The 18,433-nt window shown below is 35.9% G+C and overlaps 1 protein-coding gene across 1 annotated transcript in view; it reads right to left on the bottom strand.

The window, feature by feature from the left end:
- Positions 1-18,433, bottom strand: part of LOC123531477 (serine/threonine-protein kinase OSR1-like) — a 170,802-nt gene that overhangs the window by 101,060 nt on the left and 51,309 nt on the right. The window contains exons 2-4 of the mRNA XM_053518113.1: positions 14,365-14,477; positions 11,557-11,665; positions 6,977-6,983 (exon numbers count right to left, since the gene is read on the bottom strand). Of these exons, the coding sequence (XP_053374088.1) occupies positions 6,977-6,983; positions 11,557-11,665; positions 14,365-14,477 (229 nt within the window). The remainder of the gene's footprint in view (positions 1-6,976; positions 6,984-11,556; positions 11,666-14,364; positions 14,478-18,433) is intronic.

Raw genomic sequence — 18,433 nt, 5'->3', positions numbered from 1 at the left:
GGGGCGGGGTCAATTTTGACCCCGGGGGTCATGATTTGAACAAAGTTTGTAGAGGTCCACTAGGCAATGCTACACATGGAATATCTAAGCTGTAGGCCTTCTGGTTTATTTTTAGAAAATTTTTGAAGATTTTCCTATGTAAAACCAAGTGACCCCTGGGGCAGGGTCAATTTTGACCCCGGGGGTCATGTTTGAACAAATTTTGTAGAGGTCCATTAGGCAATGCTACAAGTCAAATATCTAAGCTCTAGGCCTTCTGGTTTATTTTTAGAAAATTTTGAAGATTTTTCTATGTACAATCAAGTAACCCCATGGGGCAGGGTCAATTTGGCCCCGGAGGTCATGATTTGAACAAATTTTGTAGAGGTCTATTAGGCAATGCAACACGTGAAATATCTAACCTCTAGGCCTTCTGGTTTATTTTTAGAAAATTTTTGAAGATTTTCCTATGTAAAATCAAGTGACCCCTGGGGCGGGGTCAATTTTGACCCCGGGGTCATAATTTGAACAACTTAAGTAGAGGTCCATTAGGCAATGTTACATGTCAAACATCTAAGCTCTAGGGCTTCTGGTTTTTGAGAAGAAGATTTTTTAAAGATTTTCCTATAATGTAAAATCAAGTGACCCCTGGGGCGGGGTCAATTTTGACCCCCGGGTCATGATTTGAACAAATTTGGTAGAGGTCCACTAGGCAATTCTTCACACCAAATATCTAAGCTCTAGAGCTTCTGGTTTTTGAGAAGAAGATTTTTAAAGTTTTTCCTTTCTGTTGCCATGGCAACCAGAGTTCTGCATGGAATTCAATTCTTTGAACAATTTTTGTAGAGCTTCACCAAAGGAACATTCCTGTGAAGTTTGGATGAAATTGGCCTAGCGGTTTATGAGGAGATGTCGTTTAAAGTAAAAGTTTACGGACGACAGACAGTGACTGATCAGAATAGCTGACCCTGAGCCTTTGGCTCTGGTGAGCTAAAAAAAAAAAGATTTTTTTTTTTTAAATTGTGTGGGATGAGGGGTGGGGCAGGGGAGGGTGACCAGGGTGGTGGGGGTGACCCGGTGTGGGTACACAACTTCACATGTTGACAATAAATGTTCATGGAAAAAATGAAAGAAATTTAACGAAATTCTACCAACTCCTTAATTTATGTACAAATATGTGGATTTTTAAACAATTAAAGAGCAATAACTCTGAAGTTACAAAAGAGATCCTGAAAAAAGTTGTGTTTGCACTACTGCATTTATCAGTGTGTACATACAACGTGGTTTGTGACGTCATTTTTGGGTATTACGGCAAGAAAATTTATAAACAAATCCGTCAATTCAGAACTTAAAAACAGTGTAAGTTTTTCATTTTTTCACCGATTTGAATAATTCTTTTACGAGGCTCAAGCCAAGGTAGTGGGCTATAAACACAAGACAAAGTTTTTCTAAAATTCTAAGCAGTTTTTGCAAAGGTCAGTTCCAACCCTGAAAATTGGCAAATTCTTGGAGGGTAATGCGGCAAGAAAAACCCATGTTTTACAAAATAATGCAGAACTGCTTTCCTTTACATTGTTATGCCTTTCACCGCTGTTTATTTCGGATCCAAGAAGGCCTGCGAACCACTTTACTTGACATAAAACGCTAGGTTTCTCTGTGAAAACATATGTCTTCGGAAAATGATAATACTGCAAGAATGATATGACGGCAAGCAGATTCACGAATACATCTATTGTTCCTTTACAAACAGTTTCGCGAATTACTGAGTTTAAGACTCGTTTCCTCATGTATAATACCTGTTTGCAGATTTGTTAAGCCTCTATTCAAATAAATTTCGGTATGATGTGTTAGGAAAGAACGGCTTTTTTCAATGCTTCTTAAAGATCGTTTAGTAGATCTATTATTGTTATCTAATTATAGCTTTCAAGAAAAGTTTCCTAATTTCTACTTTATTTGTAGTCTCAAGAGGTATCTTAAAAATGAGTCCCTATGTGTCTATATTGTTACATCCGCGAATGCTAACAACCATCTTTAAACAGTCAAACTGCTAAAAATGTCTACAAAAAGTGTTTATAATTGAAAATATATCCTACATATTCACATTATGTGTTTACTTATCAATCATTAGTGAAAGCTGGGCCTCTCAACAATGCCTATCAATAATAGTAATTGATAATGTATCAGCACTGTATTTCAATATAAGTCTTTGAGATTTCGAGATCTACTAAACTTTGATACAAAAAACAAAAACAAAAAGAAAACAACAACTTGATGTTAGCAAAGACGAAATTAATACTCGGACGATGTATTTTTACTCTTTAGCGTAATGACGCGAACAAAGACTAAACTTTAACTTGGGAAACGATCTAAGACGTCAGTGTTCAGACACAAAAACCAACAAGCGAGTTCATATGTAAAGTTTATTACATTATGGATACACACAGAAATTGAAATTTTCAATAAAGTTACTTATTATAATAAAATTAACGCATTACACATTAAATTATGACAGTATAAGGAGATAGTTACAAATTTTAGAAATTTATTAAGCGTTTTGCAATGTTAAACATTACAGTAATATTAAGTAAAATTGCACAATTCATTTTATCAGACCAAAGAAAGCAAAAGTAGCACAACAAATGCAAAAACAACAAAAGGTCACCAAGCCAGCTTTGTAGTTTCTATATAAGTAAGTAACGCAACAACATATTATACACATTTATACTTAGTAATCAATGTTCATAAATAAATACTGTGCATCATCCTTTTGTAATAAATTTGTATTTCAAAATTATCTTTTATTTAAACAAAAATTTTACAGACGGTGGGCAAACTAGCACATAATTATGATACAAAATTATTGTAAGTGCAAAGGATTTCCATCTCTTTGTATTTGTTGTATCGTCCATTAATCACAGTTTATTACAGGAGTACCTATAAATAGTAACAAATTTGTGCTGAAATTTCTCCCATTATCACATTGCGTCATGCATTATCACATTATCATAATAAGGCCCGGGGCCATTATCGATAATGGCCCTGGCGTTTGCGCGGAAATTAACGTCAGTAAACAGAAATGACGTCATGGCGTTTCATGAAGGTAGAACAGCGAATATTTCCGTTTTATTTTTTCATCTTGAGCGTAACATTGTGTATTCTTCGTGAAAAAATGTATTTTTATCCCTAAATTATGCAATAAGCAAGGAAGTACAACTACCCAGGAATTTGATTTTATACAGTAAATAGACTCTTATACAAATAATATAGAAACTGAACAGCTGAAATTTATTGTGCCAGAAGATGCAAGTAGCCATAAAAATGACACAAAAAAAACCCATTTCTTACTATAATATAGGTAAACATGTAATAAACAGGTAAATACATGGGAGAGCGGTGCCTTTGAGTGATAATGGCCCTGGCAAGGTGATAATAGCCCGAGGGCTATTATCTTCTTCCAGGGCCATTATCACTCAAAGGCACCGCTCTCCCATCTATTAACCTATACTTAATCAATGTAAACCATATAATTACAAAAATATACATGTATCCTTCTAGTATGTCATACTACAGTGTAAAATGAAAATGCATATTTAAAAAATAAAAACAATATAGATCTACAAAACGTAATGAGTTAAAATATTTTCTTAAATATTTGGACACTTTCAACGAGTAAACCAACGATTCTTTGAATCTCATTAAGATCACACCGAGCGTGAAAGAAAAAAATATCGCATGACCTTTGAATAAAGCGTTAGTGATTAGCCAAAGAGCACACATCAGTGCGATATTGATCTGCTCCTGAGGCATACCAAACTGTTGGAAAATAAAACATCGTTGTCACAGACAAGGGTCGGTGTAACATCTTCTAAATACAGGTCATGTTATGAAACAGTTGTTTACCAAGTTATGACCCTAGTTAAGGTAAGGATCACAGAATCATTACTGAAGATAACTTGGGCTTAACCTAAAACTTAAGAATCATATAATGATGAATCCAGAAAGTGCTAAAACTTTATGTCCTAAAAGGGGGCATAAAAGTATGAAAAGAAAAGGTTTATCCTGTTTGGTAGACGTAACATTCTTAAAGTGGCATTATGCGTATCTTACTTACTGTTTTTGGTGAATGTTCTATAAAAGCAATTTTCGGTTGCTGTGCATTTAAATGTGTTAAATTAACGATGATGCCGCATAAGCATTTGAAGTTGGTTCTTTATAAATAAAGAAATCGGACTAATAAAATAATAGTTCTTTTCTTCAATCTTCTACGCAGTGATCTCCCTTACCTATAAGTAGAGATTTCTGAAGCTGAAGGGAAGCAACTCCTGCGTGCACTTTGATTTATCTTAAAAAGACTGCCCCAGTCAAAATAAGAAAAGTCATATTTGGAAAGTTATTTTTTCGTACTGGTAACAGGGTTTGGTATATTGGGTTAAAAGCTATAATTTCCTCCACCTTTTTTACACACACATCTATTTCAGCTGGAATTTTACTTGAAAAATGCCCATAATTCCACTTTAATTTGAATTTTCTTAAGATTTTGCATAATCTAATATCAAAATTGTACAGTATTACATGCATTCTTCAGACCCCTATACGTAAGTTATCATAGAATCAAATTATTTTTGACAAACGATAAAAATATTTTATGAATAAAATAACAGTCATTCAAAATATCGTTTCAGAATCATGTTTGTAAAATAGAATGTAAATCTATGCTTATGCAATCACTTTACTTGCCAAAAATATTCGTAAAAACAAATTTCAAGTTGTGTTAAACAGACAGACTTTAAAAAATAGTCTTGAGACGGCTATTACAGTCCTTTATCGCTATCATAGTAAAACTGCTTGTACAGCAAAGTCCCAATTCTTCCTATGGACTGAAAATGCATGAAAACGTAACAATAATTTTGAAAACATACCACTGAATTATTCTTTTTAATAAATCTCAGGCATACAGAAACATGATTTGTTGAAACTCAAAAATGAAATAAGGCTTTAATTTACTGTTTATAAATGGTTCCGTCTGGTTTAGCTTACCATGCACTATGTAGGTATGCCCTATTTACTAATCTGCTGACAGAAGTAAGTCTCAACTGCTATTAGGGACAATAGGAATAATCATAAATCTGCTTGCCGTCATATCATTCTTGCAGTATTATCATTTTCAAAAGACATATGTTTTCACAGAGAAACCTACCATTTTATGTCAAGTCAAGTGGTTCACAGGCCTTCTTGGAACCGAAATAAACAGCGGTGAAAGGCATAACAATGTAAAGGAAAGCAATCCTGTATTATTTTGTAAAACACGGGTTTTTCTTGCCGTATTACCCTCCAAGAATTTGCCGATTTTCAGGGTTGGAACCGACCTTTCCAAAACTGCTTAGAATTTCACAAAAACTTGTCTTATGTTTATAGCCCACTACCTTGGCTTGAGCCTCGTAAAAGAATTATTCAAATCGGTGCAAAAATGAAAAACTTACAGTGCTTTTAAGGTGTACGATCAAATTTTTTCAAAAACTTTTTAAGTTTTTTTTTCCCATACCCCCTGTAGTTTTAAAGAACATTAGTTTTCAAGAAAAAAAAAGAGAAGAAAAAAACATAGTTCACCGAAACGTTTTAATTTTAGGGTTTTTCCCAACACCCCAGTTTAAGCTTTTCCCTAAAAAATTGTAAAAATTGAAAAAAGGGTTGTACTTAATAAAAAAATAAAAAACCCCATTTAATTTTTTATAGGGATTTCATGTCTTAGGTTAAAAATGAATACAAGGTAATGTCAAAAATTAAAAAAAAATAAGCAAAAATGTCACAAACCAATCTCTTTCATTTTTACATTTTTGGCCCCATAATTACCCCCCCCACTTTATTTAAATGGAAAAAAAGGGTTTAAAATCTTAAAAAAAAAAGTTCTGACGGAAAAATTTAAAAAAAATTATTTTCCCAGCTTTAATGACCCCACAAAAATCTTTAAAAGGGGAAGGGGGAAAAAAGTAGGGTCACTGTGCACTTAAAAATTTTTATTAAAAAAAACTGTCAAAAACTGGTAATTTTTGAAAATTTTTTTGTTTTTTTTTATTTAATTTTTTTTTTTCCCCAGATAAAAAAAGAGTTTTCTTAAAATTTTTATTTCAATAATAGCTTTTCATTTATGATCAGTCGGAAAATATAAAAACGAAACCTGTTTACTTTCATGGGATTTTGGGAAATTTCCCAACCCCACCCCGTTGAAAACCCTTACGTAAAATTTTGGGAAAATTTGCCAGCCAAAAAAAAGGGGTAAATTTTTTTTTTTTTGAAAAAAAGCGAATCTATTTGTTTAAATGGAATTTTAAATTACCATATTTTAATGATTTAGCATTTTTTTTGGGCCCAAAACCTTTGTTGGAAGGTAAATTTAAAGAAATTTTTTCAAAATGGCGGATATCCAAAAAAAAAAACGCTCGTACATCCTTAAGTTTGAATTGAGGATTTTTTTAAAAAATTTTCTTGCTGTAATACCCAAAAATACGTCAAAAACCACTTTTGGTAGGGTACACCCCGTTTATGGTGTTAAAAATTTTAAAGTTATTTTTATATTCTAGGTCAAATATGTCCCAAGTTATGAAGCAAAACTGAAATTTTATAGAAACCCTAATAGTTACACTAAAACTACTAAAAAGGGGCCATAATTCTAGTTTTAAATTGGGCAATCTGAATGAATCTTGAAAAGGCCCAAATTTTTTTTTTATGGTGAAAATGTAAATAATTTTATTTAAATTTTCCCAAAACCACAACCGGATATCCCAAAAAAAAAAACCCCTCTCCCTTCAGCGGGGGAATAAAAATTTCGCAGGGGCCTTTTCCCTTAAAAAAAACCAATAAAAATCGGGTCCATTGCGTGGAAGTTTTTCCAAAACCTCTAAGAAACCTCTTTAAAAAATTTGGTTTTGCAAAGGAAGCTTCATCAAAACAAACCTTTTGGTAAAATTTCCAGCTCGCTTTTGGCTTTTATAATTCTAACATAGAACCTAAATACAAAAAATAAAAAAAAAAAAGATTTAATTTTTAAACGGGAAATAAAAAATTTGTATGGAAAAAAAATTATCATCTGATACAAGACTTTTAAAAAATTTCCCTTTTTGTCCCAAAAGATTAAGACATCTGTCATTTTGGTACTGTAAAACCCTTTAGTATTTTTGGGGGAACTAATTTTCACAGCCCTTTTTGGGTTTGTTTCAATCAAAAAAATTTAATTCAAAAAAATTTAAATAAAATTTCCAAACATTCTAATTTTGTTAGTTAAAAAACCACAAATAATTTTTTTATGACTTACTGGTTTTTAGACCTGCTACATGAAATTTACAACAAGCGGGGGTGACTCTTTGTGGTATTAGCTTTCACTGCAACTGGCAGACAATGCAGGAAGAGCCTTTAAAAGTGGAAAAAAGCACCCGCCACAATTTTAAAATGAGCAGGGCAATGCTGTGGTTTTTTAACACATTTAAATTGAGCAGACAAATAGAACTTTTGAGAAAAGGCCCGTCTCCCCCAACTACCTAATCATTCTAAATTAAAGTTAGTCTTTTTATTTTTCTGTTTACTTAATCCACAGTGCATGGCTTTCTTGACACCAAAAGGACGGGGCCCAAACTACTAGTAGAAAAAGGGCCCCCTTTTGGGGGGGAAAACCCGCGCAAGAAATTTTGAGTGTTTTTGGTTTAAATTTAAGGGGCCCTAAATTTCCCAAGGGGCCCCAGGCCGATTTGGCTAGTTATTGAACTTTGGCTGAGCACTTATTGGCAGACCCCAAATTTTTTTAAGTTTGGGGAAAAAAAATTTTGGATGAGAAAAGTTGACTTAAGTGCGGAGAAAATTTGGGGACAGACAAAACAACTGAAAAAAAGACACAAAGACTGGGTAAAATATGGGGAAAACATAAAACTGGATGCACTCAGTAGTATTATACCTGCTACATTGAAATTGAGGGAAAAAGCTTTGAAGACTCTCAGTGGTATTAGTAACCCCGCCACATTGAAATGAGCTGACAATGCGGTGGTAATTTGAAATAACTTCCTTTAAATTGAGCAGACAAAAAGTGATGACACTCATGGTATTAGTACCTGTACATTTAAAAATTGGGGCAGACAATTTCTGTATGACACTCAGTGGTAAATTTTCCGCTTTTTTTTGAAAATTTAGCAGGGCCCAAAGCTGTGAGGGCCTCAGTGGGATTTGTACCTGCTACATTGAAATTGAGCAGGCAATGCTGTGATGACTCTCAGTGGTATTAGTACCTGCTACATTGAAATTGAGCAGACAATGCTGTGATGACACTCAGTGGTATTAGTACCTGCTACATTGAAATTGAGCAGACAATGCTGTGATGACACTCAGTGGTATTAGTACAAACTACATTGAAATTGAGCAGACAATACTGTGATGACACTCAGTGGTATTAGTACCTGCTACATTTACACTGAGCAGACAATGCTGTGATGACTCTCAGTGGTATTAGTACAAACTACATTTACACTGAGCAGGCAATGCTGTGATGACACTCAGTGGTATTAGTACCTGCTACATTGAAACTGAGCTGACAATGCTGTGATGCATTTCAGTGGTATTAGTACAAACTACATTTACACTGAGCAGGCAATGCTGTGATGACACTCAGTGGTATTAGTACCTGCTACATTGAAACTGAGCTGACAATGCTGTGGTATTAGTACAAACCAGGGCTCTCGCGAGTGGGCGACTTGAGCAAAATAGGCACTTTGGAACTTCAAACTTCACTCAAATCTAACCTCAAAGCAAAATGCAAGTCGCCAGATTTTCTTTGATTTCTGCACCTGGGTTATTAGTACCTGCCACATTTAATTTGAGCAGACAATGCTGTGGTAACTCTTTGTGATATTAGTACCGCACACCACTGAAACTGAGCAGTCAATGCTGTGGTGACTCTCAGTGTTATTAGTACCTGCCACACTGAAACTGAAAAGACAATGCTGTGGAGACTCTCAGTGGTATAAGCACCTGCCACATTAAATTGAGCAGACAATGCTGTGATGACTTTCAGTGTTATAAGCACCTGCCACATTGAAATTGAGCAGACAATGCTGTGATTACTCTCAGTGTTATTAGCACCTGCCACATTGAAATTGAGCAGACAATGCTGTGAAGACTATCAGTGTTATTAGTACCTGCCACATTGAAATTGAGCAGACAATGCTGTGATGACTCTCAGTGGTATTTGTACCTGCCACATTGAAATTGAGCAGACAATGTTGTGGAGACTCTCAGTGGTATTAGTACCTGCCACATTGAAATTGAACAGACAATGCTGTGGAGACTCTAAGTGGTATTTGTACCTGTCACATTGAAATTAAGCAAACACTGCTGTGATGACTCTCAGTGTTATTAGCAACTGCCACATAGAAAATTGAGCAGACAATGCTGTGGAGACTCTCAGTGTTATTAGCACCTGCCACATTGAAATTGAGCAGACAATGCTGTGGATACACTCAGTGGTATTAGCACTTGCCACATTAAAATTGAGCAGACAATGCTGTGGAGACTCTCAGTGGTATTTGTACCTGCCACATTGAAATTGAGAAGACAATGCTGTGGAGACTCCCAGTGTTATTAGTACCTGCCACACTGAAATTGAGCAGACAATGCTGTGGAGACTCTCAGTGGTATTTGTACCTGCCACATTGAAATTGAGAAGTGACAATGCTGTGGAGACTCCCAGTGTTATTAGTACCTACCACATTGAAATTGAGCAGACAATGCTGTGGAGACTCTCAGTGGTATTAGTACCTGCCACATTAAAATTGAGCAGACGATGCTGTGGAGACTCTCAGTGGTATTAGTACCTGCCATATTAAAATTGAGCAGACAATGCTGTGGAGACTCTCAGTGGTATTAGTACCTGCCACATTGAAATTGAGCAGACAATGCTGTGGAGACTCTCAGTGGTATTAGTACCTGCCACACTGAAATTGAGCAGACAATGCTGTGATGACTGTCAGTGGTATAACCACCTCCCACATTGAAACTGAGCAGACAATGCTGTGGTTACTCTTGATGGTGTTAGTACCGCACACCTTTGAAATTGAGCAGACAATGCTGTGGTGAACCTAGTGGTATTAGTACTTGCTATATTTAAACTGAGTAGAAAATACTATGGTGACCCTAGTGTTATTAGTACTTGCTACATTTAAACTGAGTAGACAATTGTGGTGACCCTAGTGGCATTAGTACTTGCTACATTTAAACTGAGTAGACAATTGTGGTGACCCTAATGGTATTAGTACTGCTACATGTAACTTAAGCTGACAATACAGTGTGGACTCTAGTGGTACTAGTACTTGCTACATACAAATTAAGCAGACAATACTCTGTTGCCTCTAGTGGTATAAGTACCTGCTTCACTTAGACAGAGCATATAATATTACTGATATGACTTTTAGCGGGAATCATCATCATTCATAAAGAATGACTAGATAAACCTGGGATGACTCCAGACAGATTTATATTTTGCAGATTCACCAGATGATACTGGCATGACTCCAGACTAGTGATATTAGTACCTCTCCTTAGAAATCATACCTACTTAATTTAAGTTGAGCAGATAACTCTGGGATTTTAGCAAGCATTTTTTAATTTTCTGGTTTAAGGGAGTGCCGACCCTATTTTTTGACAAAACAAAATAAAAATAAAAGTCATTTTCAGTATTTTTATTTTTATTTTACCCGCCGACCGTCCGTAATTGCTGCTGCCAAAAATAAAAGTTTAACTCTATGGTAGAGGTTTTTAAGGTTTCGATGGAGGCCTTGAGAAACAAAAATCAAACAACACCAAATTATAGAAAGAAAGAGTTGTTTGACGTGAAAATTGAACAGCATGTAAAACAAGTATATTACTTTACGAAACAAGTGTCAGTATACTGATATAAACATTGAATTCCGGAAAAGGGCTGCCTAAAGGGGATCCACTTCCGGACAGTTATACGCCTTTAAAAACTCACCATTTTCAAAGAACTGTTACACATGTTTGTTTTGATGCATTTGCAATAGCGTGCGAGTGGTGAAATTTCGCATAACAAGGTGGAACATAGTTTTCAGCAATTGTTTATCTTTTTTTCTTTACAAATGGCATTCATTTTCAAAGGGAGACAACTTTTTCTCAAAGATTACTTAAAATAATCGGAAAAGTTGTTTCCCTTTGAAAATGAATGCCATCTGTACTTAAAATAATCGGGAACAGTCGTCTCCCTTCGAAAATGAATGCCATTTGTAAAGAAATAAAGATAAACAATTGCTGAAAACTGTGTTCCACCTAGTGATATATGAGCAGGCAATACTGTGGTGGGTCTATACCTGCTATATGAGCAGGCAATACTGTGGTGGGTCTATACCTGCTATATTAAGACCTTATCCACTTTGCTGCTCCTGTCTTTTCTCTTTCATACTCTTTTTATCTATTCACAGGCTAATTAAGACTAGCACTGTTCTAATACTATTCTTACTTAATATACACTGTTCCAACTATTTTATACCAAGTTAAGCAAAGATATAACTTCTAAAACATAATACTTACCCCCAGCACACAGCTTCATAACCACCCAGAGTTCATCTTTGACAACAAATGATGTGTGATAGCTAACCACATTTTCATGTTTGCACTGGCTCATAGCCTGGATCTCTTTCTATAAAATATAGTTAAGATAAGGAAAACATGAATTCTCTGGATTTTTAAACCAATTTGTATTTTCTAGGTATGTTTGTAAAATACACATGCCTTCATGTTTGCCTGTCAGAGGTGAGTAGGTATGTGATTTACAGTCAAATGTATAATGGTGTCCTTTGCCTTTAACCTGGTGATCCAAACAAAAGGGTCTGGATGGCCCTAGATCTCACACCTGAGTGGCACAGCTGGAATCAATGATTTTGGTAGATTGTCGCCTATGTGTTCAGACTAGCAGATTCTGAGAAGATTTTTGAAATTTTCCATAAGGAGGTAATCAAAATAATGTAAAGAAATTTTTTGGGGTGTTTGTGTCCAAGGGGGCATGTGGCAGTGAGTGGGTGTTGGAGAAGGGAGTTAGGGGGGGTGGGCAGTGGTGGAATACTAAGGCACAAGAATCTAAAAGTAATTTCTTTTGGGGGAGAGGGCGGTGGCGGGTGGAGTGGTGCGGGGCGGAGGGGGCAGGAAGTAATGTGGATTGTTGCACTGCTAAACACTTCTCATTGTCAACTACCTATATGCAAAATCAATACCTTGAATTGTCAATGAAAGTTTTACTCTGGGCACAAAATATGACAGACAAATAGACCTGGTTCATACACATCCTCTCATCACTACCTACTTATATGCCAAGTTTAAAGTCAATACCTTAAATAGTTATGCTCCAGACATGAAATATGCGGGATAAATATGACCTTTGAGCTCCATTTGTGACCTAGACCTTTGATCTACAGACCTGGTTCATGCGCTTTGCACATCGTCTCGTCTCCATCTACCAAATACGCCAACTTTAAAGTCAATACCTTGAATAGTAATTTAGTTATGCTCCAGCATGAAATATAACAGACAGATGGCAGACACACGCATCATCAAATAATATGTCCATTTTCCCAAAACGAGCATATATAAATGTGACCTCAAAGTTGTCCTATGATTGGGATTAGCACCATTTTCAACAATATTTCAGTTATGTTACAGCAGGCAGTAAACCAAAACAAGTAACTGTCTTCTTCTCCACATGATTAAGAGGTGGAGGATGAAACAACTACTAACACAATATCTATTATCAAAATTGTAGGGTACATACAAACTAACCTAACAAAAATGTAAGTACTTTTTAAAGGACTTATTCCTTATTTTCCAGAACTATCTTTTTCTACATTTCTATAAATACTATTATGAGATCTCATCTTTCAAAACAGCTACTGGAGGTAATAAAACATATTGTATATATATGTGTACTGTTTCGTCCCCAACAATATACCTGTCAGCAATATCCATATTTTAAGAATAAACTGTCTGTTCCAAAGTGACCATAACATTATTTAGGTGACACCATCTAACAATAGGCAGTCATCCTATAAAGTTTGGCATTTAGTTTCTTGTAATTTATTTTAGCTCTATTGTGGTAAAACTTGAAGTTAATTTGAATCTGTCTAGAGTCTGCGTCCTGGAAAATCCAGCACTGGTGTCATGAAGAGGCATGGTTGTTACTCCAGCCAGGCTCAAACCCACAACTTCAGGGGTGAGCGGCTGACACCTTAACCAATGCTCCCTGTTAGCTGCCCAAAGTTTGACATTTGTAAGCTCATACTTTCTCAAGCAATGAGCTGAATCTATTTTCAGTCTCAAGTTCACTGTGCCCACATACTGTCAAAGGCAATTACTCTATGTCACTGTGCCCACACACTGTCAAAGGCAATTACTCTGTGTCACTGTGCCCATATACTGTCAAAGGCAATTATTCTGTGTCACTGTGCCCACATACTGTCAAAAGCAATTATTCTGTGTCACTTTGCCCATATACTGTCAAAAGCAATTACTCTGTCACTGAGCCCACACACTGTCAAAGGCAATTACCAGTACTCTATGTCCTGTGCCCACATACTGTCAAAGGCAATCATTCTGTGTTACTGTGCCCACACACTGTCAAAGGCAATTACTCTATGTTTCTGTGCCCACATACTGTCAAAGGCAATAACTCTATGTCACTGTGCCCACACACTGTCAAAGGCAATTACTCTGTGTCACTGTGCCCACGCACTGTCAAAGGCAATTACTCTATGTCACTGTGACCATATACTGTCAAAGGCAATTATTCTGTGTCACTGTGCCCACATACTGTCAAAGGCAATTACTCTGTCACTGTGCCCACACACTGTCAAAGGCAATTACTCTATGTCACTGTGCCCACACACTGTCAAAGGCAATTACTCTATGTCACTGTGCCCACATACTGACAAAGGCAATTATTCCATGTCTACAAAGGCAATTATTCTACATGTATGTCACTGTGCCCACATACTGTCAAAGGCAATTATTCTATAAAGTGTGATTATCCTAGGCAAAAAAACATTTTTGTCATTGATTGGAAACCCTTTTCAGTCATTGATTGGAAACCCTTTTCCGTCAAATACGTCACTGTGGCCTTGCCCACTGACCAGCAGACCCTAAACTGATAGGGGTCATCTACTCACCACGGGTAATTTCCATATAAAACCTAATAATGGTCTGCAGCTGTCCAGCATTCCTTTAATCAGGCACAATTTTTAGTCATTAAGTCACTTTGACCTTGACATTTGACCTAGTGATTTAAAAAAATGACAGGGATCATCAAAATTGAACGTCCACAGGCAATGATCCTATTAACCTTCTACTTACCAACAGTTCCTCCACTGTTGTGTTGCATTTTTCTAAGTTGATACGTTTGATTGCACATGATTCTTTTCTTGGCTTACATAATGCACCTTGAACAACGGCTGTTGCACCAGCACCTAGAACAAATAAACATGTTCAACATTCATTACCAAATAAGATAACTTTCGAAAATGTAAAAACTCAGTCTTCTTCCTGAAAAATTACTGTTAGAAATTGTGAGCTTTTGAATTTGCTAGGTAAGGATTGATATCATTATTGTTACCTGAATTATCTTAAGGACTATGAGTAAGTGTATATCCTGCTGATATATCATTTGCAAAAAACTCCTCATTATCTGCTTTATAAATTGTAATATTTTTCCAAAGTCAGACCAAGAAAGTAACGTCATGGCATTTTTATGTACCTGGATACTGAATCTAGACTGTCTACATGTTACCAACTATATTAAGGTACAATAGTACTAAATAGGTAATCAAGCAGCACTTCCGGTAGGCACTGTAACTAACTAGAACTGTCACAGGAGTGACTCATACCCCCACCATACGGTCTTGTCACAGACGAATGGCAACCATAAGAAATCTTAAAAATACCTTGGAGTACTTCATCCTGGGCTTCCACATATAAGTAATACTAGCATAATACTAGTATAGTAATACTAGTAAATATATTAAATCTCTAATATTAGAGATACACTAAAAGTGAATACAAAAAAGTGTCTTAACGACCCATGTTACCACAGAAAAATGCTTTTACTTTTTACATAGGACTTATAATAAAAAAGTTAGAAAAATACCTAAAATATTGAAAATTTAAAAATAGGATTTCTAAAAATAGACTAATTCCTGGAATTTAAGGGGAAAAACTCAGTACAAAAGTTAAACAAGAGGACCATGATGGTCCTGAATCGCTCACCTGTCCCAACATGACCCAGTTTTGAACTGAGTATGACGTCGTTTTTTTTCTATTATTTGACATAGTGACCTAGTTTTTGAGCTCATGTGACCCAGTTTTGAATCTGATCTAGATATCATCAAGATGAACATTCAGACCAACTTTCATACAGATCCCATGAAAAATATGGCCTCTAGAGAGGTCACAAGGTTTTTTCATTATTTGACCTGCTGACCTAGTTATTAAAGGCATGTGACCCAGTTTCAAATCTGACCTAGATATTATCAAGGTGAACATTCTGACCAACTTTCATGAAGATCCATTCAAAAGTATGGCCTCTAGAGAGGTCACAAGGTTTTTCTATTTTTAGACCTAATGACCTAGTTTTTGACCGCAGCTGACCCAGTTTCGAAAGTGACCTAGATATCATCAAGATGAACATTCAGACCAACTTCCATGCAGATCCCATGAAAAATATGGCCTCTAAAGAGGTCACAAGGTTTTTCTATTATTTGACCTACTGACCTAGTTTTTGATGGCACATAACCCAGTTTCGAACTTGACCTAGATATCATCAAGGTGAACATTCTGACCAATTTTCATGAAGATCTTGTGAAAAATATGGCTTCTAGAGAGGTCACAAGGTTTTTCTATTTTTAGACCTACTGACCCAGTTTTTAATCACAGTTGACCCAGTTTCGAACTTGGCCTAGATATCATCAAGATGAACATTCAGACCAACCTTCATACAGATCCCATGAAAAATATGGCCTCTAGAGAGGTCACAACATTTTTTTCATTATTTGACCTACTGACCTAGTTATTGATGGCACGTGAACCAGTTTCAAATTTGATCTAGATATCATCAAGGTGAACATTCTGACCAATTTTCATGAAGATCCATTCAAAAGTATGACCTCTAGAGAGGTCACAAGGTTTTTCTATTTTTAGACCTAATGACCTAGTTTTTGACCGCAGCTGACCCAGTTTCGAACTTGATCTAGAAATCATCAAGATGAACATTCAGACCAACTTTCATACAGATCCCATGAAAAATATGGCCTCTAGAGAGGTCACAAGGTTTTTCTATTATTTGACCTACTGACCTAGTTTTTGAAGGCACGTGACCCAGTTTCGAACTTGACCTAGATATCATCAAGGTGAACATTCTGACCAATTTTCATGAAGATCTTGTGAAAAATACGGCCTCTAGAGAGGTCACAAGGTTTTTCTATTATTTGACCTACTGACCTAGTTTTTTAAGGCACGTGACCCAGTTTCGAACTTGACCTAGATATCATCAAGGTGAACATTCTGACTACTTTTCATGAAGATCTTGTGAAAAATATGGCCTCTAGAGAGGTCACAAGGTTTTTCTATTTTTAGACCTACTGACCTAGTTTTTGATGGCACGTGACCCAGTTTCGAACTTGACCTAGATATCATCAAGATGAACATTCTGACCAACTTTCATAAAGATCCCATGAAAAATGTGACCTCTAGAGAGGTCACAAGCAAAAGTTTACGCACGGACGCACGGAATGACGCACGGACGACGGACGCTGCGCGATCACAAAAGCTCACACTGTCACTTTGTGACATGTGAGCTAAAAAAGGTTACTTCCCTTTGGCTCTTAGCCAATCAGAATGAGATATAGTGAAATACATCAAAATTAACCTTAAATTCTAGGTAAAAGGGGACACAATTCAAGAAAAATTAGTGTCAGAGTTATGCACCTTGTGTCACATGATGTGGGTGATGAGGTGGAACATCTATTTTATGTCTGAATCAAATCCATTCAGTAGTAACTGAGATATAGTGAAAATACATCAAAATTAACCTTAAATTCTTAGTAAAAAGGGGCATAATTCATGAAAAATTGGTGTCAGAGTTATTCACCTTGTGTCACATGATGTGGGTGATGAGGTGGAACACCTATTTTAAGTTTGAATCAAATCCATTTTGTAATAATTGAGATATAGTGAAAATACATCAAAATCAACCTTAAATTTAAAGTAAAAGGGGACATAATTCATACAAAATTTATGTCAGAGTTAAGCACCTTATGTCACATCATCTGAGTGATGAGGTGGAACAACTATTTAAAGTTTTAATCAAATCCATTTAGTAATAACTGAGATATAGTGAAAATACAACAAAATTAACCTTAAATTCTAAGTAAAAGGGGACATAATTCATGAAAACTTGGTGTCAGAGTTATGCACCTTGTGTCACATGATGTGGGCACATGATGTGGGTGATGAGGTGGAACATCTATTTTAAGTTTGAATCAAATCCATTCAGTAGTAACTGAGATATAGTGAAAATAATCAAAATCAACCTTAAATTCTAAGTAAAAAGGGGCATAATTCATAAAAAAAAAATGGTGTCAGAGTTACGCACCTTGTGTCACATGATGTGGGTGATGAGGTGGAACATCTATTTTAAGTTTGAATCAAATCCATTTAGTAATAACTGAGATATAGTGAAAATACAACAAAATTAACCTTAAATTCTAAGTAAAAGGGGACATAATTCATGAAAACTTGGTGTCAAGAGTTATGCACCTTGTGTCACATGATGTGGGTGATAAGGTGGAACATGTATTATAAGTTTGAATCAAATTCATTTGGTAATAACCGAGATAATAATTTCGGGACACGACAGGACGGGACAGGACGTGACGGGACGTGACTCCTATATACCCCCCTCAAACATTTTTGGTGGGGGTATAAAAATACAAACTCCAAGTAGGAGCTATCTATATTAGATATATGTGTAGTTAACTGTATCAAAATACAAGGACTGAAAAAATTAGTAAAATATCATTTCCTGAAAAAGATTTATTTGAGATGAAATAAATGACCCCGGGTAAAATATTTGGAAAAAATGGAGACAACTCCGCAAAGACTTTATGATAGGCTAAAGTGGCTATTGACCTAGAACCTCAAGCAAACTATGCACTTTTTACCTCTAAGCATGGAAAAAGCATGCATTCTTGCCACATAGATTAGCAACCTGAATACAAAACTATGTAAAGATCAAATAATTGATTGCTCTGGGGAAAGTGGGACATTTTCTGAGGTGAAATTTGTCAAGAAACAGACGATCTTTTTTTAAAAAGTCAAAACCCACAGAATTTCACAAGGTGAAATATGTTGAAAAGGTTACTGCAATCTT

The sequence above is a fragment of the Mercenaria mercenaria genome, chromosome 11, assembly GCF_021730395.1.
Source record: "Mercenaria mercenaria strain notata chromosome 11, MADL_Memer_1, whole genome shotgun sequence".
NCBI lineage: Eukaryota > Metazoa > Mollusca > Bivalvia > Venerida > Veneridae > Mercenaria > Mercenaria mercenaria.
Note: the sequence above shows the minus strand (reverse complement) of the source record. Positions and strands in the feature narration are given on the sequence as shown.